Here is a 21848-nt window from a genome sequence, read left to right on the forward strand (position 1 = left end):
GTTGACTTTCTACAACTTTCTCCCATCTCCTGACTGCATCTCTGGAGCTCAGCCACAGTGATCTTTGGGTTCTTCTTTACCTCTCTCACCAAGGCTCTTCTCCCCCGATAGCTCAGTTTGGCCGGACGGCCAGCTCTAGGAAGGGTTCTGGTCGTCCCAAACGTCTTCCATTTGAGGATTATGGAGGCCACTGTGCTCTTAGGAACCTTAAGTGCAGCAGAAATCTTTTTGTAACCTTGGCCAGATCTGTGCCTTGCCACAATTCTGTCTCTGAGCTCTTCAGGCAATTCCTTTGACCTCATGATTCTCATTTGCTCTGACATGCATTGTGATCTGGAAGGTCTTATATAGACAGGTGTGTGGCTTTCCTAATCAAGTCCAATCAGTATAATCAAACACAGCTGGACTCAAATGAAGGTGTAGAACCATCTCAAGGATGATCAGAAGAAATGGAAAGCACCTGAGTTAAATATATGAGTGTCACAGCAAAGGGTCTGAATACTTAGGACCATGTGATATTTCAGTTTTTCTTTTTTTAATAAATCTGCAACAATGTCAACAATTCTGTGTTTTTCTGTCAGTATGGGGTGCTATGTGTACATTCATGAGGAAGAAGAATGAACTTAAATGATTTTAGCAAATGGCTGCAATATAACAAAGAGTGAAAATTTTAAGGGGGTCTGAATACTTTCCGTACCCACTGTATATGCTCAGCATCAATACCCCCCAGCAATCCCATGCAGCATTACCAACGAACACCAACCACCACTGTCCAAAATATTGTACCTTCATCTCCGGTTTCACCTTTTAGCCAGCAAAACACCTCTAACTTAGTTACATAGATAGTGAGGTTGAAAAAAGACATCCGTCCATGAAGTTCAACCTATGATGTGTGTGTGTGTGTGTGTGTGTGTTTGCTGTTAACCATACGTTGTATACCCCTCTATGTTGTGACCTTTAAGGTGCCCATCTAACAGTTTTTTGAAACTATCGATGCTCCCTGCTGATACGACTGCTTGTGGAAGAGAATTCCACATCCTTACTGCTCTTACAGTGAAGAACCCCCTACGTATTTTAAGGTTAAACCGCCTTTCCTCTAGTTTTAGTGAGTGGCCACGTGTCCTATTGTATTCCCTTTCTCTGAAAAGTTTGTTCCTTATGCTAGGGTCGCCAGTACAGTATTTGTACATTGATATCATATCCCCCCTCAATCGTCTCTTCTCGAGAAAGAGAATAAGTCCAGTGCTTGTAGTCTTTCCTCATAGCCGTTGCCCTCCATTCCCCTAATTATTTTTGTTGCCCTTCTCTGGACTCTCTCCAGTTCCAGCACTTCCTTCCTGAAGGACCGGTGCCCAGAACTGGACAGCATACTCCAGATGTGGCCGGACCAGAGTCTTGTAGAGAGGGAGAATAATCTCTTTATTTCTGGAGTGAATCCCCTTTTTTATGCATCCCAGTATTCTGTTGGCTTTGCTTGCAGCGGCTTGGCATTGCATGCCACTGCCAAGCCTGTTGTCTACCAGTACCCCCAGGTCCTTTTCCATCCTAGACTCACCCAGAGGTTCCCCTCCTAGTGAGTAGCTTGCTTTCTGGTTTCTGGCACCCAAGTGCATTACTTTACATTTTTCAACATTAAACCTCATCTGCCATGTAGTTGCCCACCCCATTATTTTGTTCAGGTCCACTTGTAAGGTTTCCACATCCTGCATAGAAGATATTGGCATGCTTAGTTTAGTATCATTGGCAAATATTGAGATTGTACTAGATATCCCCTCCTCTAGATCATTTATGAATAAATTAAACAGGATTGGTCCCAGGACAGAACCCTGGGGGACCCCACTTTCCACACCCGCCTAATCCGAGTACTCCCCATTAATCACCACCCTCTGGACTCTCCCCTGAAGCCAGTTCTCTATCCAGGTACTCACCTTATGGTCCATACCTACCTTCCTTAGTTTGAACAGTGTTTGTGGGGAACAGTATCAAAGGCCTTTGCAAAATCCAGATACACCACATCCACAGGCTTACCTTTATCTAGGTGGCAGCTCACTTCATCGTAGAAGGTTAATAGATTGGTTTGGCAAGAACGATTTTTCATGAATCCATGCTGATTACTATTAATAATACAATTTCATTACTAAAGTCTTGTATGTGGTCCCTTAACATCCCCTCCAAAATCTTGCAGACTACGGATGTTAGGCTGACCAGCCTATAGTTACCCGGGATATATCTCTGCCCTTTCTTAAATATTGGTACCACGTCGGCTTTTTTCCAATCAGCTGGCACCATACCCGTCCGTAGACTATCCTTAAAGATCAAGAATAATGGTCTGGCAATCACCTGGCTAAGCACTTTAAGAACCCTCGGGTGCAAGCCATTCGGTCCCGGTGATTTATTTATGTTGAGTTTCTCTAGTTTAGTTCTAAGTCTATCTTCTGTTAGCTATGGCGGTACTTCCTGAGGTGTGTTATTTAGTTTGGCCTTACAAGCTGGGTTAGTGTAGCCCCCCAATTCTTTTGTGAAGACTGAAGAGAAGAAATTATTTAACACTTTCGCCTTTTCTCTGTCCTCTGTGGCCATATTTCCTTTGTCATCTTTTATAGGGCCAATGTGTTCTGGCCTTGCTTTCTTACTGTTTATATACTTAAAGAATTTTTTGGGGTTCTTTTTACTCTCTACTGCTATGTCTCTCGTGTTCTATTTTACCCGCCTTGATTTCGTCTTTACATTTCTTATTACACTCTTTGTAATGCTTGAATGCTGCCAATGACCCCTCAGCCTTGTATTTTTTGAAGGCCTTTTCTTTAGTATTAATATGCATTTTTATGTTGGAGTTTAGCCACCCAGGGTTTAGTTTTGCTCTTTTAAATTTATTTCCCTTTGGAATGCACTGGTCAATCCCTTTGTTTAGTATGATCTTGAAGCACTCACATTTTTCCTCCGTGTTCTTTGTTCCCAGGGTTCTATCCCATTTGATATTTTCTAGCAGTGAGCGCAGTTTTGAGAAATTGGCTCTTTTGAAATTCAGTGTTCTTATATTACCCTTGTGTTTCCTATTACTATGATTAATACTGAAACGAATTGACCTATGGTCACTGTTTCCTAAGTTGCCCCGTTATAGGAGTCCTCCAGTTCACAGGTACACTCCTTTGGCAGTTCCTCGCAAGCATCCAACCAGTATTCAAAATCCCCCAGTTCTTATTACCAAGAGCTTTAAAGTAGCCATTTTTTTGTTGGAGGGGGGATATTCAGGTTCTACCATTGTCTTTTTTGGACAATTATTGTCTTATTGGGAAGATTTCCGTTCACTTCCTGTTTCATAGCCAAAAAGGGAAGTGAGAGGAAATGATCAGTTTATAACCTTAACGGTAGGTTTATATTAACAGTGAGAGACAGAACAACAAAAATATCCAGAAAAATGCATTTCAAAAAGTTAGAAATTGATTTGCATTTTAATAAGAGAAATAAGTATTTGACCCCCTTGCAAAACAAGACTTAGTACTTGGTTGCAAAACTCTTGTTGCAATCACAGAGGTCAGATGTTTCTTGTAGTTGGCCACCAGGTTTGCACACATCTCAAATGGGATTTTGTCCCACTCCTTCTTTGAAGATCCTCTCCAAGTCATTAAGGTTTTGAGGCCGACGTTTGGTACATCAAACCTTCAAGTTTCTTCAAATTTTTTTTTCTATAGGATAAAGGTCTGGAGACTGGCTAGGCCACTCCAGGATCTTAATGTGCTTCTTCTTGAGCCACTCCTTTGTTGCCTTGGCCGTGTGTTTTGGGTAATTGTCATGCGGGAATATCCATCCTGACCCATTTTCAAAGCTCTGGCTGAGGTAAGGGGGTTCTCACCCAAAATGTAACAGTACATGGCCCTGGTCATAGTCCCTTTGATGTGAAGTTGCCCTGTCCCCTTAACAGAAAAACACCCCCAAAGCATAATGTTTCCACCTCCATGTGTGACTGTGGGGATGGTGTTCTTGGGGTCATGGGCAGCATTCCTCCTCCTCCAAGCATGGCGAGTTGAGTTGATGCCAAAGAGCTCGATTTTGGTCTCATCTAACAACACTTTCACCCAGTTCTCTTCTGATCCATTCAGATATTCATTAGCAAACTTCAGACAGGCCTGTACATGTGCTTTCTTGAGCAGGGGGATTTTGCAGGTGCTGCAGGATTTCAGCCCTTCACGGTGTAGTGTGTTACCAATTGTTTTTTGTTGACTATGATCCCAGCTGCCTTGGAATCATTGGCAAGATTCTCTCATAAAGTTCTGGGCTGATTCCTTACCGTTCTCATGATCATTGGAATTCCACAAGGTGAGATCTTGCATGGAGCCCCAGACCGAGAGAAATTGACAGTTGTTTTGGGTTTCTTCCATCTGCAAATAATCGCACCAACTGTTGTCACCCGCTCACCAAGCTGCTTGGCAATGGTCTTGTAACCCATTCCAGCCTTGTGTAGGTCTACTTTTTTTGTTATTCTGTCTCTCACTGTTAAAATAACCCTACCATTAAAATTATAGACTGATCACGCAAGAGTGATGTGCTTTGTTCTAATTTGTAAACCTATGTTGTTAAACAAGATGTTTTTGGAAATAAACATGTTGTTAGATTAAGTGCCTTAAAAAAGATAGTCTTCATACCCCTTGTAATTTTCAATCTCTTGTCACGTTACAAGCAAACGTTTATTATTTTATTGGGATTTTATGGGATACACCAACACATAATTGTGAATTGGAAGAAAAATGATAAATGGTTTTTACATTTATTTTACAAATAAATATGTGAAAAGTGTGACATGCATTTGTATTCAGCCCCCCTGAGTCAATACTTTGTAGAACCACCTTTCACTGCAATTGCAGCTACAAGTCATTTTGGGTATGTCTCTACCAGCTTTGCACAACTAGAGTGACATTTTTGCCCATTCTTCTTTGCAAAATAGCTCAAGCTATGTCAGATTGAACAGAGTGTCTGAACAACAATTATCAAGGCTTGCAGCAGATTCTCAATTAGATTTAGGTCTGGACTTTGACTGGCTCATTCTAACACATGAATATGCTTTGTGACTTCTGAAGGCAATTGGTTCCACTCGATTTTGGGGGCTGATTACCGATGTATGCGACACTTGAGATATTTATTTGTAGAAACAATCTATAACTTTCCTTCCCCTTCACTATTGTGCCACTTTGTGTTAGTCTATCACCTAAAATCCCAATGAAACACATTAACGTTAAAGTTTGTAACACGACAAAATGTGCAAAATGTTAAGGGGTATGAATACCTTTTTAAAGCACTATATTTTTTTCCATATTTTATTTAGGTTATAAAACACCATATGGTTGCACAGAATCTATTTTGATATATAATATGTTGTGGTCAATTATTTTCTATGACGTTAATAACAAAAAGTTGACTGCCTGGAAAAGTGCATTTTATTCTTGTACTCTTTAATAAACAAACAACAATTTGAAACAAAGAATGTGAGGGTAATAATGGCAGTGATTATCAAAGTTGGCACTGCTTGTATATGTGCATACTGCCATGGAACCTCTCCATCAGGTGACATAAAATAGTCTGCAAATTTATCACGTAGGGCAAGAACAGAGTTGTTTGGTGGCAGTCTACAATATTGGACAGAGAGCAAATGTGTCTCATCTTCCTCTTCCATACTGATGCCTTCCTTCTCCCAAATAATATTGTGGAGCACACCGCATACTTGGATCACACCTTCGGCATTCTTCAGGTTCAGTTGTAAGGCACTGTGGAAAATGCACCATTTGCTGGTTAATATACCAAATGTGCATTCAATGAACCTCCTTGCTCTATTGAGTCAGTAGTTGAAGACTCTTTTGGTCGTTTGAATTGTGCTTGGAATATGGCCTGAAAAGGTGCCTTGACAGTGCAAAAGCTTCATTAGCCATAAGGACATGGGCATATCAGGTCCAGATGTTCCAGGCAGTGGTTTGTCAGCAGGTAAATTCAGCCGGCCGTTTAAAAGCCTTCATTCTGGATGCCCTGAACACTGGAGAGTCATATGCACCGATATTCATTGCAACAAATTTGTTATCACCATCGCAGATTGCCATCCGTACCAATGAGAAATATTTTTTATATTTGTAATACCTGGAGCCTGACCCAGGAGGCAAATTAATACGAATGTTTGCTGTCTAGGGCTCCAATGCAGTTTGGGAATTGGGTCTTCTTCAAAATCCATCTATTTCCACCCACATATGTACATCAGGAACAGGCATTACAAGTGGACTCCCATATAGCCATGCAGGTGTCATATACAATTGCTGAAATTGTTGATATGCCCAGTAGGAAAAAGTGGTTCAAACAGGTGAATATCTGACCCGATGCAAGAAACCTAAGATGTGTCGTAAGAAAAATGTAAGACAAGACTTAACAGAATAGTATATTTTCATGAGCTATAAAACATTCAATACTGGGCCCTTCTTTGCAACTATGCTATGCTTTTGACTATACAGCACCCTCCCCCTAAATTAATTGAGTTGCTGCCATGTGATTGGCTGATTAACAATTTATGTTGCCAAGCAATTGAACAGGCCTAACTAATAAAGTGGCCAGTGAGTAATTTTCCAAGGACTTTTTAACATTTTGAATGCATATGATGCACTCCAAATTACGGTACATTTAATGTGTCTTGGGGGCTGGGCGCTAGTTAAGGAGGGGCTAGGTGGGTGGGAGTTATGTACTTGCCTAGGTAAATAACACATGTTTACATTATTGCCAGAGGAGAGTAGGGGGGGCTCTTAAATTAGAATGACAATAGCAAGGCTGATTTACCTGAGCGACTATGAGGCGCTCCTCTGGGGACGCACAACACCTCATGTTGGTGTTCATCCGATGAAGACATGTTTGCAATTATTCTAAAAGGAAATTGATTGTGGGTACAGACATGTGAGTTATAGAATTTCAACGGATAACGTCACAAATCTGCGTAGTGCAGATTAACAAATCACTCATAGGGTCTCTTCAGCATCATGGGATGTAACCAATAGGTGTGACGTTTTCGCTCAAATGTCTTCCTCCTCCAGTACTCCACTCCTCAAATAATCATGATCACAAAGCATGTCACGTCATCCCAATATCAGGAAGAAGCCATCGCTCGTAACTGCACAATCACAGGAAAGACAGGAACACACAGGACAAACTCTAATGCACACCAAGTCATTCACTGGGACCACAAAGCAGCATGGTAAAAAAATGCATGCTGGGGAAGAGCAAAGTGACTTGGGAAATAAAAACGCAAAGGATGAAAAACAGATGAAAACTGATAAAAAAAAAAAAAGATAGCAAAATGTTAAAAAAAAAAAAAAAAGGATGTTAGCGGAGGACAAATTGACATCCATGTCTGTTTTTCAACAGTTTTTAACAAAACAAAATGTGACTGAAGAAAAAGACAAACGCCTGTGTGACAGGACTTCCTTTTTATCTAACATTCTATGCATGAAGATAAAAAGCCTTCTGTGTGAAGCAGCCGCCCCAGCACCCCCGAATACTTGCCTGGGCCCCATCTCTATCTAGCGCTGTGGATGGGGCGGGAGCAGCTGGCTTAGGCTCTCAGCGGTTTGCCGAGAGACTGAGCTGGATGGGGTGCAGATCCCCACTTCATTTCTGCGATCTTGCCCGAATCTGGACTGGCTCTGTGACATCAGCCCACTGTCTGCTGAAAACAGGTCACAGGAGTGCAGAACTGTCTGCACTCCTGTGACCCACAGAAGTAGTACAGCCAAACATGCTTTGTCTGTACTTCTCCTTTAATGTACAACTGATGTGTTTAAAATGCCCCACTGACCCAAGTTAGGAAGCAGACTGTAGGATGCCATAGTTCACAAATAGACATGTAAGACTTTTCATTTGGAAAAAAAAAAAAAAAAAAAAGTTTATTGAGTTGGAAAATGTAGCAGAAAGTAAGAATAAAATGTACAAAATTTCACATAATGTCCCAACTCAAAAATAATCAGCATCCAAGTATGAATCCTAAACATTTTGTATTATGCCACATTGAAAATAAGCCATCGGATCCATATAAAGACATATCAAACAAGCAAACACATTCTTTGTATAAGCAAACACAAAATATAATTACAGGCTTTTTAAAACCATACTGGTGCAGCCTAAACAGTCTGTTCCCATTAATAAAAAGGTATTCTTCTGTATTAAGGTTTCCAGAGTTTCAGAAGTCCATCCTCACTATAGGTGCCAATCAAGTTCTGATGAGGATGATGTGCAATTCCTATGACATCCTTTTCATGGACCTGAAATAATAAAGAGTGAAAAACATTACATGTAGTTAAAAACAAAAATAGCGCTTTCAAAAAGCATCTTTTCATTGTTCAATTTTGCCACTTGCTCACATGCAGACTGCATGTATTTTTTTGTTTTTTTGAGCTGCCCATAAAATATGCTTTTAGAAAGCAGTTCTTGGATTTAAATTAACTTGCTCAGTGAGCTTGAATGCTTCACCAACTGCTACAAACAGAATTCGAAGAGCACCTCACAGGGTTACTGGACACTCCAGGCGATCCTGCTAAATTACCAATATTATTTAAACTTCTAGATCAAGTCTGAATCCAATTGGTAGTCCCTAATTATATTTAACACCTTTCAGCCAGCCTATAGAACAATGACAGCCGGTTGGTGGCTTTAAGATCCTGACTGGACATCATATGACTTCCTGTCAGAAAGCCTCGCTCGGAAGCGCGATCTGTCACTGGCTGTGTCCACAGAACCCAGCCGATGACGGAGTAGAGTATCGGCCCACTGCCAGTACAATGTGACCTCTTTGACCAATCTGTCACTGGCTGTGTCCACGGGACACAGCGAATGAGGGATAAGAGTACCGGCTCACTGCCAGTACAAGGTGACCTCTGTGACCAATCACAGCAGGTCACAAAACAGTTGTACACAAGGGATGGCTTCTTTCATGCCATCCCTTGTGTGTTACTACCTGTGATTGGTTAATTTGATTACATTGATTGCATGGTACAGACTGGGCAAATCACAGCACATCTGTGCCATGTGATTAGCTTTGACCAATCACAGCTCATCACAACAAAACAAACTGAATAAATCAGTTTAATACAGTAAAATGCTTGCTTATAGCAATGTAACTCACCGTTTTAGGTAAATGTGTAAAAAAATAAGGATTATTTTTATTTTTTATTTATCACTTTCCCAGAGTAGTACAACATTATATTGCTCTGGTCAGTGTGTTCCAAAAAAATATGCATTTTTTTCCCTCATACTCTCACCAGTGTCCCTGATCACCGCCACACAAGTTATATGATGACACTGTGCTGTACTGCACTGCTGAACAGTATGTAAAATGGAAAAAAGAAAAATTGCGATTTCACCCCCCCCCCCCCCCCATATATATCCTAGTTTGTGGGATCTAACTTTCCTACAGACTAAATAATATACACAGATTTGGGTTATTTTCACCAAAGAAATGTAGCAAAATACATTTTGGCCTATTATGAAGAACAATTATTTATTTGCAAAATTTTATAACCAAAACTAAGAAAAGCACTTTGTTTTTAAATGTTTGGTCTTTTTTATTAGCAAAAAATAAAAAAACCCAGTGGTGATTGAACACCACCAAAGGAAATCTCCATTTGTGTGAACAAAATGATAAACATGCATTTTTGGTACAATGTTTCATGACCGAGCAATTGTCATTCAAAGTGTGACAGCACTGGAAGCTGTCCTGGGCAAAAAGGGGGTAAAAGTGCCTGGTATTGAAGTTGTTAAAGCCATTTTTTTTTTTTTTTGATACAGAAGATTTTAAAACTTGTCAGATTTTGGCCATCTGTATTTTCCTTCACTGTCAGTCCAGACAAGAAAAGAAAAACTATGCAGTCAAAGACTTTCCACCTTGCATGGTTTTCACTGACACAAGTTCCCCCACTGGAGGAGTTTCCCTCTATTCCTGTTCTGGTGACACTGGTCATCATGAAAACAGAGAGTAACACTCTCTAGATGGGTGTGAGACACCAATAAAAAATTAAAATAAATGCACCGCCATTTTTACATTCAGCTTTTTCGACAAATAACGAGCAAAAGTTGGTATGGTTGGGAATTCCTCTTCTGCATTAAAAGCAGGCTGTCTTAGATCACCAACAAAAGAATTACAACAGAAATGTCTGGCTCAGACTTGGCAATAGGTTGCTAAAAACACCAAGTACTACATTGTAGGCAAGTGTAAGTATGAGGCACCAGAGGGTTATGACAGAAAAAGTAATACTTCTGTTCAGTTTTTACAGAAGAAAAAGAAGGAGAAGGACCTCCACTTGAAAGGATGACTAATGAATCATTTGATGCATGTGTCTTTACAGAGGAAGACGTTCTAAGATTGCTGTCTAAAGTGAAGACAAATAAGTCACAGGGTCCTGATGGGATACACCCAAGATTATTAAAAGAGCTTAGTGGTGAGCTGGCAAAACCATTAACAGATCTATTTAACCAATCATTAGTAACAGGAGTCGTCCCGGAAGATTGGAAATTGGCAAATGTCGTGCCCATTCACAAGAAAGGTAGTAGGGAGGAATCGAGCAACTATAGACCAGTGAGTCTGACATCAATAGTAGGCAAATTAATGGAAACCCTATTAAAGGATAGGATTGTGGAACATCTTAAATCCCATGGATTGCAAGATGAAAAACAACATGGGTTTACTTCAGGGAGATCATGTCAAACAAATCTTATAGATTTTTTTGACTGGGTGACTAAAATAATAGACGGTGGAGGTGCAGTAGACATTGCATATCTAGATTTTAGTAAGGCTTTTGACACTGTCCCACATAGAAGACTTATCAATAAACTGCAGTCATTGAGCATGGACTCCCATATTGTTGAGTGGATTAGGCAGTGGCTGAGTGACAGACAACAGAGGGTTGTAGTCAATGGAGAACATTCAGAACAAGGTCATGTTACCAGTGGGGTACCTCAGGGATCTGTACTGGGACCAATTTTGTTTAATATCTTCATAAGTGATATTGCAAAAGGCCTCGATGGTAAGGTTTGTCTTTTTGCTGATGACACAAAGATATGTAACAGGGTTGATGTTCCTGGAGGGAAACGCCAAATGGAAAAGGATTTAGGAAAACTAGAAGAATGGTCAGAACTCTGGCAACTGAAATTTAATGTGGATAAGTGCAAGATAATGCACCTGGGGCGTAAAAACCCAAGGGCAGAATATAGAATATTTGACACAGTCCTGACCTCAGTATCTGAGGAAAGGGATTTAGGAGTAATTATTTCAGAAGACTTAAAGGTGGGAAGACAATGTAATAGAGCAGCACGAAATGCCAGCAGAATGCTTGGATGTATAGGGAGAGGTATAAGCAGTAGAAAGAGAGAAGTGCTTATGCCGCTGTACAGAACACTGGTGAGACCTCACTTGGAGTATTGTGCGCAGTACTGGAGGCCATATCTCCAGAAGGATATAGATACTCTAGAGAGAGTTCAGAGAAGAGCTACTAAACTAGTACATGGATTGCAGGAAAAAACTTACCAGGAAAGGATAAAGGACCTTAACATGTATAGCTTGGAAGAAAGAAGAGACAGAGGGGATATGATAGAAACATTTAAATACATAAAGGGAATCAGCTCGGTAAAGGAGGAGAGCATATTTAAAAGAAGAAAAACTACCACAAGAGGACACAGTTTTAAATTAGAGGGGCAAAGGTTTAAAAGTAATATGAGGAAGTATTACTTTACTGAGAGAGTAGTGGATGCATGGAATAACCTTCCTGCAGAAGTGGTAGCTGCAAATACAGTGAAGGAGTTTAAGCATGCATGGGATAGGCATAAGGCTATCCTTCATATAAGATAGGGCCAGGGACTATTCATAGGATTCAGATATATTGGGCAGACTAGATGGGCCAAATGGTTCTTATCTGCCGACACATTCTATGTTTCTATGTTTCTATGTTTCTATGAATATGACATGTCATAGCATATGCATAAAATAAAGGGTGACTGCAAAACTATTACATTCTTACAAAAGTTGTACGGGTCAAACAGCTAAATTGACCTTAAAGCGGAGCTCCAATCAAAAGAGGAAGCTTCACTTTAAGGACCCCGCTCCTCTTGAACAACTGCCACTTCCGAGGATCTGGGGGGGGGGGGGGGGTTATAGCAGGTACCCGCTTCCCACTTCCATTGCGAGCGCCGCAAGCTGTCACAGCCGGGTGCCCATAGTGAAGATGCCGGTGCCGGGGACCGAAGACAGCGGGTGAGACTGACTGGGGTGAGCACATCGCTTTATCATGTGACAGGTGAGCGTGTGTTTTTTAAGTCAGCAGCTACAGTTTTTGTAGCTGCGGACTCATTTTTTCCACAGGTGACTGGAACTCCAATAAAAACGTAGTTTTGCAAAGTGTGGGAACGGCTTAGCACAGCTGTCTGGTTTTTGTTGCCAACTACAGTAACAGGCCACTGAAATAATGACCTATTGCTTACAGATAATCATAGCATATCAACCAACCAAGTTTATACTCACAGTCAATGTTCTTTCCAGCTTGCCAGTTACTGTGCTGAAACAATAAAGCACAAAATCCTCTCCAACACAGTAGATCCACTCTCCTCGGGGCGATAGTGTACAGCACACAAAGTCACCACCTTCTCTTTTACCAGAGCTGAAGCTTCTAACAATCTGATGGAACATGGGCAAAATAGATTCTTAGCAAAGAGGATAGATACACAAAGCAAATATTTATCAGAACAAATTAAATACTGTATATCAAGTGAGTGTGTAATTTCTGTGCCCTCCACCCATGGGTCTGCATCTGCAGAGTACTGGTCATAGGGATGTTTTGAACTTTAATTACCCTTATCTATCAGAAATCTCCTGTGGGCTTATATTGGTAGTATGAGTATAGGAACCTAGCACACAAGGGACCATCTGTCAGAAGTGCATTGGAACTTTGCAATGAAATATTGCAACAAACATGGGAGTAATTAACACACAACCCTAGCCTCTCTATAAGCAGTACTTTTCACATCTCTTCATTATGTAAATATCATTCTGGTTTAAAAATATATGCTACTAATGATCAAAAGGTCCAGGCTACTGACAGCTGCAGGTAAAGTAACAGATATGCCAAAATATTTGACTGAGGGCAGCAGTTCGCCTCATGCAAATGATTTCTTGATTTTCTCACTCACAGGCGTATTTGAAGGCAAGCTCCACTCACAATATTTTAGCTTTCTATGGCAGTTGACTGGATGACGCTAATGATTACTTATAGTTCTGAGTGGCAAAAAAAAAAAATCCCTACTAGAATTATCAGTTGTACCAAAGTATTGGGCATTTTGAAGTCAGATGATTGTGTTACAGTTCCATGATGGGCTTGCAATTACATTTAACAATTCCAGAAACCATCCGGCATAGCAATAATTTTTTATGGTTTTGTGTGAGACAAACCCACAATTCAATCCAATAGTGCTCATGCATACCTTAAACATTACTTGTAAAATCTAAGTGCAATACAGCAGTGGTCGCCAATATGTGGTCCTTGAGAAAATTTTGGTGGTCCCCATGGGTTCTACCGCAAATCAACTTTGTAGGATGTCCAAAGTTGTTTCTAGTGTTCTCAATGCGCGCTGACAGTTAATACTGTCAGCGAGCATCGATACCCGATGCCTTCTCTGTAATTTCGGCTCCTGTGAACTCAGAGGGAGGCGCTGGGAGTAGTGCAAAGAGCAGGAGGTGAAGGAGGGGTTTTCCAATGGCAGCGCAGATCAGAGACTGTGGTAGGGAACACGGAACTCAAGTACATAGCTGGATAAGGTGGTGAGATCCAATGATCCGTTAGAGATCCGTGTAAAGCAGCAGTGTGATGCACAGTGCAGGGGGTTATCAAATAGCTGGAGCATTGTGTGTGTAACGCATGTAAAATTCAGGTTAGTGGTCCGCCAGAATCAAAATTGTGAAGTTCAGTGGTAAGTGAGGTCCAAAAGGTTGGCGACCACTGCAATAGAGTGTACACTTTAGAAACCAATAACCAATTATCTTTCATTGTTTCAACAGATATAAAATGATGAATTCCTAAATATAAATTGCTTGCCATTGGTAAATCCTCATCGCCATCCTTTCATAAAGGTTACATTTTGTCACCAAATACATTGATCAGGCTTGTGATCTTACATACTACAGTAACGTGTGATGACATTTGCACATGCCACTTACTTGTCCTTGCATATTCATAATCACAACTGTGTTTGAGCGATTACACACAACAAAGTGCTCTGGATTTTTCGGCAAGAGAATGACACTGTTGACTGTGATGTCTGTCCCCGCAGTGCTTCCAAGGGACTTAAAGGTATTGACACACTCTGTTGTCTTCATGTTCCACATCTTTGTTAGAAAGAAAAAAGCCAACATATGTAATAATTAGGTCTGATTATGAATAGCATTTCACAGTTGCAGAACCCTTTCCTAAAATAAATTAAAATACCGGTATGACGTGTTACCAAATAAACATCACACACTTATAACAAAAGAAAAGAAAAAAAAAAAAAGGAGGGTTTGTTTACACCATGTGCAGGGACCTGTGTTTGTGCAATACTGTGCTAAATTATGCAGTGTGACTATGGTGTCACTGTGTTTTACATTCCAGATTTTTTTTATGGTCCTTAGTTACGATCCCTTACTAATTCACATAGTGTAGGGAGGGAGGATATCCTGGAAGCCCTCTTACGTTAACCAATTCAATATCGGGCAATTTCACCCCCCTCCTGCCCAGGCCAGCTTTCAGCGCTGTCACATTTTAAATGACAATTGCACGGTCATGCAACACTGCACCCATGTGGAATTTGTTGCATTTTTTAGAGACAGATAGAGCTTTCTTTTGGTGGTATTTAATCACCACTGGGGGTTTTATTTTTTGCTAAACATAAAAAGACCTTAAATGTTGAAAAAAAAAAAAAAAAAAAAAAAGTTTTAGTTTGTTAAAAAGCTTTGAAAATAAGTAATTTTTCTTCTTCACTGATGGGCACTGGTGAGGCAGCACTGATGATCAGTGCCCTGATTATCAGGGTAAACAATCTACTGGCAGGTTTGCCGCTTATCTGCAATCCTTTCCTCACAAAGACACAGCATGTGAGAAGAAGACTGCCGATAACTGGTAAGTCTGTTTACAGGTGATCAGCTGTGATTGGACACAGCTGATCACATGGTAAAGGCCTCTACAATTGGCCCTTTTCCGTGATAAGCTGTGTCTGAAGAGCCACAGAAGAGCCAGTAGCTGTCTTTTGGCTAGGATCCGGTAGTAAAGTGGTTAAAAGGAGCTTCCATATTGTGATAAGCCCCCTGCCCATAGATCCCCATAATCATTGGGGAGGAAAACAGTCTAATAGGCACATAAAAAAAAAAAAAAAAAAAAAAAAAAAAAAAAGGGAATATGAAAACTGATGTCAATGAGTATGAAAACTGGAATGCACGTAAATATAAAATCATGTCTCTATGGGGGAGATTTACTAAAACTGGAGCACACAGAATCAGGCGCAGCTGTGCATGGTAACCAATCAGCTTCCAGGTTTTATTGTCAAAGCTTAATTGAATGAGCGGACGTTAGAAGCCGAGTTTTTACTATACATAGCTGCACCAGATTCTGTGTGCATCAGTTTTAGTAAATCCCCCCGTGTGTCAAACCTGCATTTTTTTTTCATCAATTTTTAAGCATGTCTAGTGTGAATTAGCACTAAAGCACTATGAAGTTACACTATTTGTCTAATGTATTTTAAAACAGTTTTTACCATGGTTCTGTACAAAGTAATACATAGGACCTGGGTAGGTAGTCCAAGTCAAAACACAGGTTCAGTAGGTTGTAAATTAATAAAAAATGGGAAAGAGAGTACTGTTTTTTTTTTTTTTAGAGCCGATGGTCGGCTTTCTTGTGATAACAACTGATGCGGCTCAGTAGCGGCTCGGCAGTTATAAGGAGCAGGAGAGGGCATCCCCCTCTGCCGTCTTCTGCCACTCCACCCGGGTCTCCCGGTGGCACGCCCGCCGGCTGCTCAGAGTCCTGAACGAAGCTGGATTTGGCTTCGATCGTGGCTCCGATGAAGTTACCCAGAAGTGACATCACTTCCAGTTTACTCGGCAGTCAATGGCGCCGATTTAAAAAAAGATGACAGTATTCAAAAATGCAGATTTTGGTGTTGTGAATACTTTTAAGTGCAAAGGAGGGATTTGGGGTCTTTTAGACCTCCGATCCCACCATAGAGTGTACCTGTCACTGCCTATTACTGTCACAAGGGATGTTTGCATTCCTTGTGGCAGCAATAAAAGTGATCCGATTTTTTTTATTTTTTAAAAGGAAAAGTGAAAAAAAAAAAAATGTTAAAAGCATCCCCGTCCCCGTGTGCGCTCACACCAAAGAAAAACGCCATCCACTAGCCTCAACGCGTTTCAAAATTAGACATGCATCACCAGGAAGCTTCTTGAAAGCTCTGCATTGTCACAAACTTCCAGGATCATAAGAAAGACCCATAGTAGGAACCAACAGTGACGTACACTATTCAGTTATATATTACACTACCTTTTGGTGAGTGTGCATTTTGGAAGGTGGTGGATTTAGACACTTTTAAAAGTTGGGTGACAGCACCATATCAGCAAGATTCACGAATTGGCACGGAAAACAAAACCATGGACACTTTGATTTGACATCTGAATGTTTTTTTGTAATACACAGTTCACATTAATGTTTTTACTTAGATTTTTGCTATATTGTTTGGTTTTGGTATTTGTTGCACAATTACTCGTGGTGAAGCAAAAGGTAATGGATAATTGAGATTGGTTTTATTAAGAGGTTAGCGCAGCTACACACAGATTTTCATTAGTATATGGAGCTACTCTAGCTGCAGCAAACCAGATAATATTAGTTTGATTTATATTTTGCGCCGGTGAAACGCATATAATGTTAGGTATCTATTTACTTGGTGTGACATCTTTCACAATATACCAAAAAATTGGGCTAACTTAATTGAAAAAAATGAAACCGTAAAGTGTAGATTTTCCCAAAAAATTTTGTTTAACCACTTGCCGACCGCCGCTTGACTATATACGGCGGAGGTCAGCCCCTCCCAGGCAAAGTGACGTACCGGTACGTCACTAGCCTGGGAGCGAATAGGGGGCGAGTGCGCGCCGCCGGAGGCGCGCTCCCGCCCTCGCTCGTACCAGAGGAAGCCGGCGCGTGTGACCGGCGGACCCGATGTCCGCCGGTCACTCGCGATCGTCGGGCAGAGAGGGAGAAAGACAGGCGGCTAGTGTAAACAAAGCCGCCTGTCATTCTTCCCTGTGTAAAAACACAGATCACTCGGTCCTGCTATGTAGGACCGTTGATCTGTGCTATTACACCACTAGCCACATCCAATGACAGTTAGAAGCACGCCCCTAGGGACACACTTAACCCCTCCCTCTCCAATAATTTTTTTTTTTTTTTTTTTTAAATCGCAGATCGCCGCCATTACGCGTAAAAAAAAAAAAAAAAAACAAAAATGACAAAAATCTTTCCCGTAGTTAGTAATTGCAATAACTTTTGCGCAAACCAATCAAAATACGCTTATCGTGATTTTTTTTTACCAAACATAGGTAGCAGAAAACAAATTGGCCAAAAATTTAAAAAAATTTTGATTTTTACATTTTTTGGGGGCAATTTCATATAAAAAAATGTGAAAAATATTGCTATTTTTGCAAAATTGTCGCTTTTTTTGTTTATAGTGCATGATCCAAAAAAAAAAAAAAAAAAAAAAAAAAAAAAAAATCGCACATGTGATCAAATACCACCAAAAGAAAGCTCTGTTTGTGGGAAAAAAATGACGTCAAATTAGTTTGGGTACAGCGTCGCACGACCGCGCAATTGTCCGTTAACAGTCACGCAGTGCCGAATCGCAAAATACCCCCTGGTCAGGAAGGGGGTAAAATCTTCCGGGGCTTAAGTGGTTAAAAGGTCGCTACGCAAATACCGTGTGACATAAAATATTGTTGCAACGACTGCCATTTTATTCTCCAAAGTCTATGTAAAAAGAAAAAAAAATATATATATTTTTATATATATTTGGGGGTTACAAGTAATTTTATAGCAATAAATACTGATTTTAACTTGTAAACAACAAATGTCAGAAATAGGCTTGGTCCTTAAGTGGTTAAATACATGTTCTAGTGTGCAGCCAACCTTAGTCATTGCAGATTAGACGTTTTATAGACGTTTTATACTCTAGGTCTCATTCAGGGATGGAGCAGGGCACAGCCTGTATGAAGGTGATGGAGTGCGAAATAAAAGCCTCTACTGATAAAGATTCTCTGAAATTTTTTGGAGGTGACTGAAGTTAGACTTCACAATAACTGTATAAACACATTTTATTCCTTTTCATGCTAGGAACCGTTTTAGAATACCATGGTCTGTACTGTCCTGGACTACACAGTATTCTCTGCAAGCAGATCATTACAGAACCTCATAGAACATTTCATTTTGAATTGAATCAGGAAGAACTCCTTCTCCATTCAATAATATCTGGTGGCTTGCAGTGAGTACTAGTATAGCTTCAAGTTCCTAATGCATTATGTAACCACAATGACCGTGGCACCTCTTAATTTCATAAGTTATGCTTTAGACCCCTTTCATACTTGTGCAAATTGGCACTGCAAACTCGCATGACAAATCATACCCCATGATTTCCAATGAGTACTGTTCATATCTGTGCAACTTCAAAAAGTAGTCCCTGCAATACTTTGGTCTGACTTTGATGCGACACGAGGTCCAGAGACCTCAGGATTACACAGGCATTGCCACTTTATAAAACTCTGGTCTGACCGCATCTGGAGTATTCTGTCCAGTTCTGGTCGCCAGTCCTCAGGAGGGATGTGTTGGAGCTGGAGAGAGTCCAGAGAAGGGCAACTAAACTAATTAGGGGATTGGAGGACCTTAATTATGAAGAGCGTCTGCAAACGCTTGATTTATTCTCCCTGGAGAGGGGACATGACAGCAATTTATAAATATCTCAATGGTGATCCCAGCATAGAAAAAAAAACTATTCAGTCGAAGAGATTGCATGAAGACTCGAGGGCATACAATGCGATTAGAGGAGAAGCGTTTTAACCTCAGGCAACGTGGGGGGTTCTTTACTGTGAGGGCTACAAGATTGTGGAATTCTCTACCACAAGAGGTGGTTTCTGCGGGAAGTATGGTGGCTTTCAAAAAACTCTTAGACGTACATCTCAAGGATCAGAACATTCAGGGGTATGAAAGATGATTACGGCCACACACACCTACACAGGTTGAACTGGATGGACTATTGTCTTTATTCAACCTCACCAACTATGTAACTATGTAAGTTGTGGCTAAATCACGCGACTTTCAGGTCGTACAAATGTGAAAGGGGCTTAATTGGCCAATTCTGCTACAATAACCCCACCCCCTTTTTATTTTAATTAAGAAAACAATCTCATTTTAGGATTTATAGCATCACATTGTACATACCTTTACTGTGCCATCAGATGATGCACTGATGATATAGTGACCATCCTGTGTAAATGTGGCCTCATTCACAAACGAGGAATGTCCTCTAAACTCCTTAAGTGTTTTGCCAGATTTCAAGCCATGGATTCTACATATATGAAGGATTTAGAAAGAGCATTGTAACTTATTACCATACAGATGAGTCACATTGTAAATAAAAACAGCAAAATCATATAAATTCAGAGTTTACATACAAGCTAATCCTAAAGTGTTACTGAACCCACAACAGTAAAATCAGTCTGTACATGCAGTAAAGCATGCTTGTTATACTCACTGTGGGCCCTAAGGAGTTAATCCTCCTCATGGTGTAAAAAGTTGGTTTGATCCTGTCTTCTCTGATCCTCACCTTCTTCTGCTGTCCCCAATCCATCTCCTGATAGTAGAGCCTTGCGGGCACTCTGCACATGCTTGGTGTGTATAGCTAGAGAGTTTTTTTTTTTCTTGGGAGGGTGCATGTGATCAGCAAAGGGCCAATCAGCACTGTCCAGACAGAGGGTCAGGGGGTCCTGCAGCCTCATAGGACAGTCAGAGAAGCATGAAAACTCCTCCTACTAGCTTTAACCTGACACTGATCAAAGTCACAAGACTGCTATACACTGCTGATGAGAAAAGGTATTTAGCAGTTTATATTACAAAAATGATTGCATTTCCATGTTCTGTGTACTGTGGGAGACCAGATTTAGTAAATGCAGGCTCCTGGGTTTAGTAACACTTTAACCACTTCCCGCAAACCGACGTAACTCTACGTTGGCTTGGAGAAGTGGTTGTACCGGGATGATGCCTCTAGCTGTACCATTTTTTAGAGCCGGCGGTCGGCTTTCAGGTGATCACAGCTGATGCGGCTCGGGAGCCGCTCAGCCGTTACTCCAGCGAGTGGCTCTGCCCGGGTCTCCCATCCCACCGGGAGACCCGAGCAATCAGCCGGCATTTCCGCCAGCTTGTTGGAGTCCCGATCAAATCCGGATTCATAGTAGTAGTAGTAAATACTAGTAGCAGTAGTAGTGAACAGGTAGTAGTTACTACTGGTAACTAATATTACTACTAACTACGATTAGTAGTTACTACTGGTAGTTGTAGTGGTTACTACTGGGAGTATTTAGTAGTAGTAACTACTGGTAGTTATTCATTGTAGTAGTTACTACTGGAAGTAGTTACTGGTAGTTCGTAATAGTAGCTACTGGTAGTAGTAGCTACCACTAGCAGTAGTAATTACTGGTACTAGTAGTTACTACCTACTACTCGTAGTAGTACAGTGTGCTGCTTTTACTACAGGATCTCTCAGCACTTTGCAGGGATGAGAAAGTGACATATAGCTCTCTCTGTACAGTTCTCTGTGTTTATTGCCAACACAAGGCTCTTGGCCAGTGGTTCTCAACTCCGATCCTTGGGACCCACTAACAGGCCAGGTTTGCAAGATAACTAAATTACATCACAGGTGATCTCATTTGCTGCTCAGTGATTGCAGTATTCTAGTCGATCTCCCCAAAGTAATACTTAAATCTTGCCTGTTAATGGACCGGAGTTGAGAACCACTGCTCTTGGCTGTTATTGTACACAACCAATCGGCAGGTTCCAGCTGTCCGTGACTCATTGGGCAGAACTTGATGACAGGCTCCCACTGCGTTCAATCACAGTGGGTGGTGGCAGGTGGGGTCAGGCGCCCTAAACCTGGAAGTAGGCAGTGACATACGCTTTGACTGTGAAGGCCGCCCCTCCGCAAGTGGTTAAACAGGATTTTGGCAAAGATAGTACTTAAAGAAAACTGTTTTTTTTTTTTTTTTGGGACCAAAAAAAAAAAAAACGATGTTACCTGATGGTTTGGTCAAAAGAAGCACTGAGGATCTGGCTGCTGTCTTTAGAGAAGCTAAGGCATGTCACACCTTTACTGTGCGCACGTTCAAATCTTCTTAAACATTGCCCACTCTGAATCTTCCACACCTGTAGGAGAGTTACAAAAAAAATATCTTTACATGTTCTAAAACACTTAGACCCCGTTCACACCTGAGCGATTTTCAGCTTGAAGCTCTACAAAATGCTTAACAAGCCAAATCCCATTAATTTCAATGACCCCTCTTCACATCTGAGTGTTCTGTCGCCTGAAGCTTAAAAAAGTACATGAGCTGCTTTTTGGCAGATTACAATCGTTTTTGGCCCCAGAGACTTCAATAGAAATGCCTGACTTGAGCATTTCACAAGTGGTTTCTGCTCAAATAGCAGCTCTCCACTCCCAACCCCCCCCCCCCCCCCCCAGTGCTTTATATTGGCTAAAGAAAAACCCCTGAAGCTGTAAACACTTTT

At 40.9% G+C, this 21848-nt stretch overlaps 1 protein-coding gene across 1 annotated transcript in view; it reads right to left on the minus strand.

Moving 5' to 3' along the window:
* Nucleotides 1-7889: 7889 nt before the first annotated feature.
* The window catches only part of SMU1 (SMU1 DNA replication regulator and spliceosomal factor), a 30731-nt gene continuing 16772 nt past the window's right edge, over nt 7890-21848 (minus strand). The window contains exons 8-12 of the mRNA XM_082255924.1: nt 21361-21488; nt 19512-19638; nt 14219-14386; nt 12530-12682; nt 7890-8282 (exon numbers count right to left, since the gene is read on the minus strand). Coding sequence (XP_082112050.1) covers nt 8184-8282; nt 12530-12682; nt 14219-14386; nt 19512-19638; nt 21361-21488 — 675 coding nt within the window. The 3' untranslated portion in view covers nt 7890-8183. The remainder of the gene's footprint in view (nt 8283-12529; nt 12683-14218; nt 14387-19511; nt 19639-21360; nt 21489-21848) is intronic.

This window comes from Pelophylax lessonae, assembly GCF_965119305.1.
Source record: "Pelophylax lessonae genome assembly, chromosome: 1".
In the NCBI taxonomy this organism is placed as follows: domain Eukaryota; kingdom Metazoa; phylum Chordata; class Amphibia; order Anura; family Ranidae; genus Pelophylax; species Pelophylax lessonae.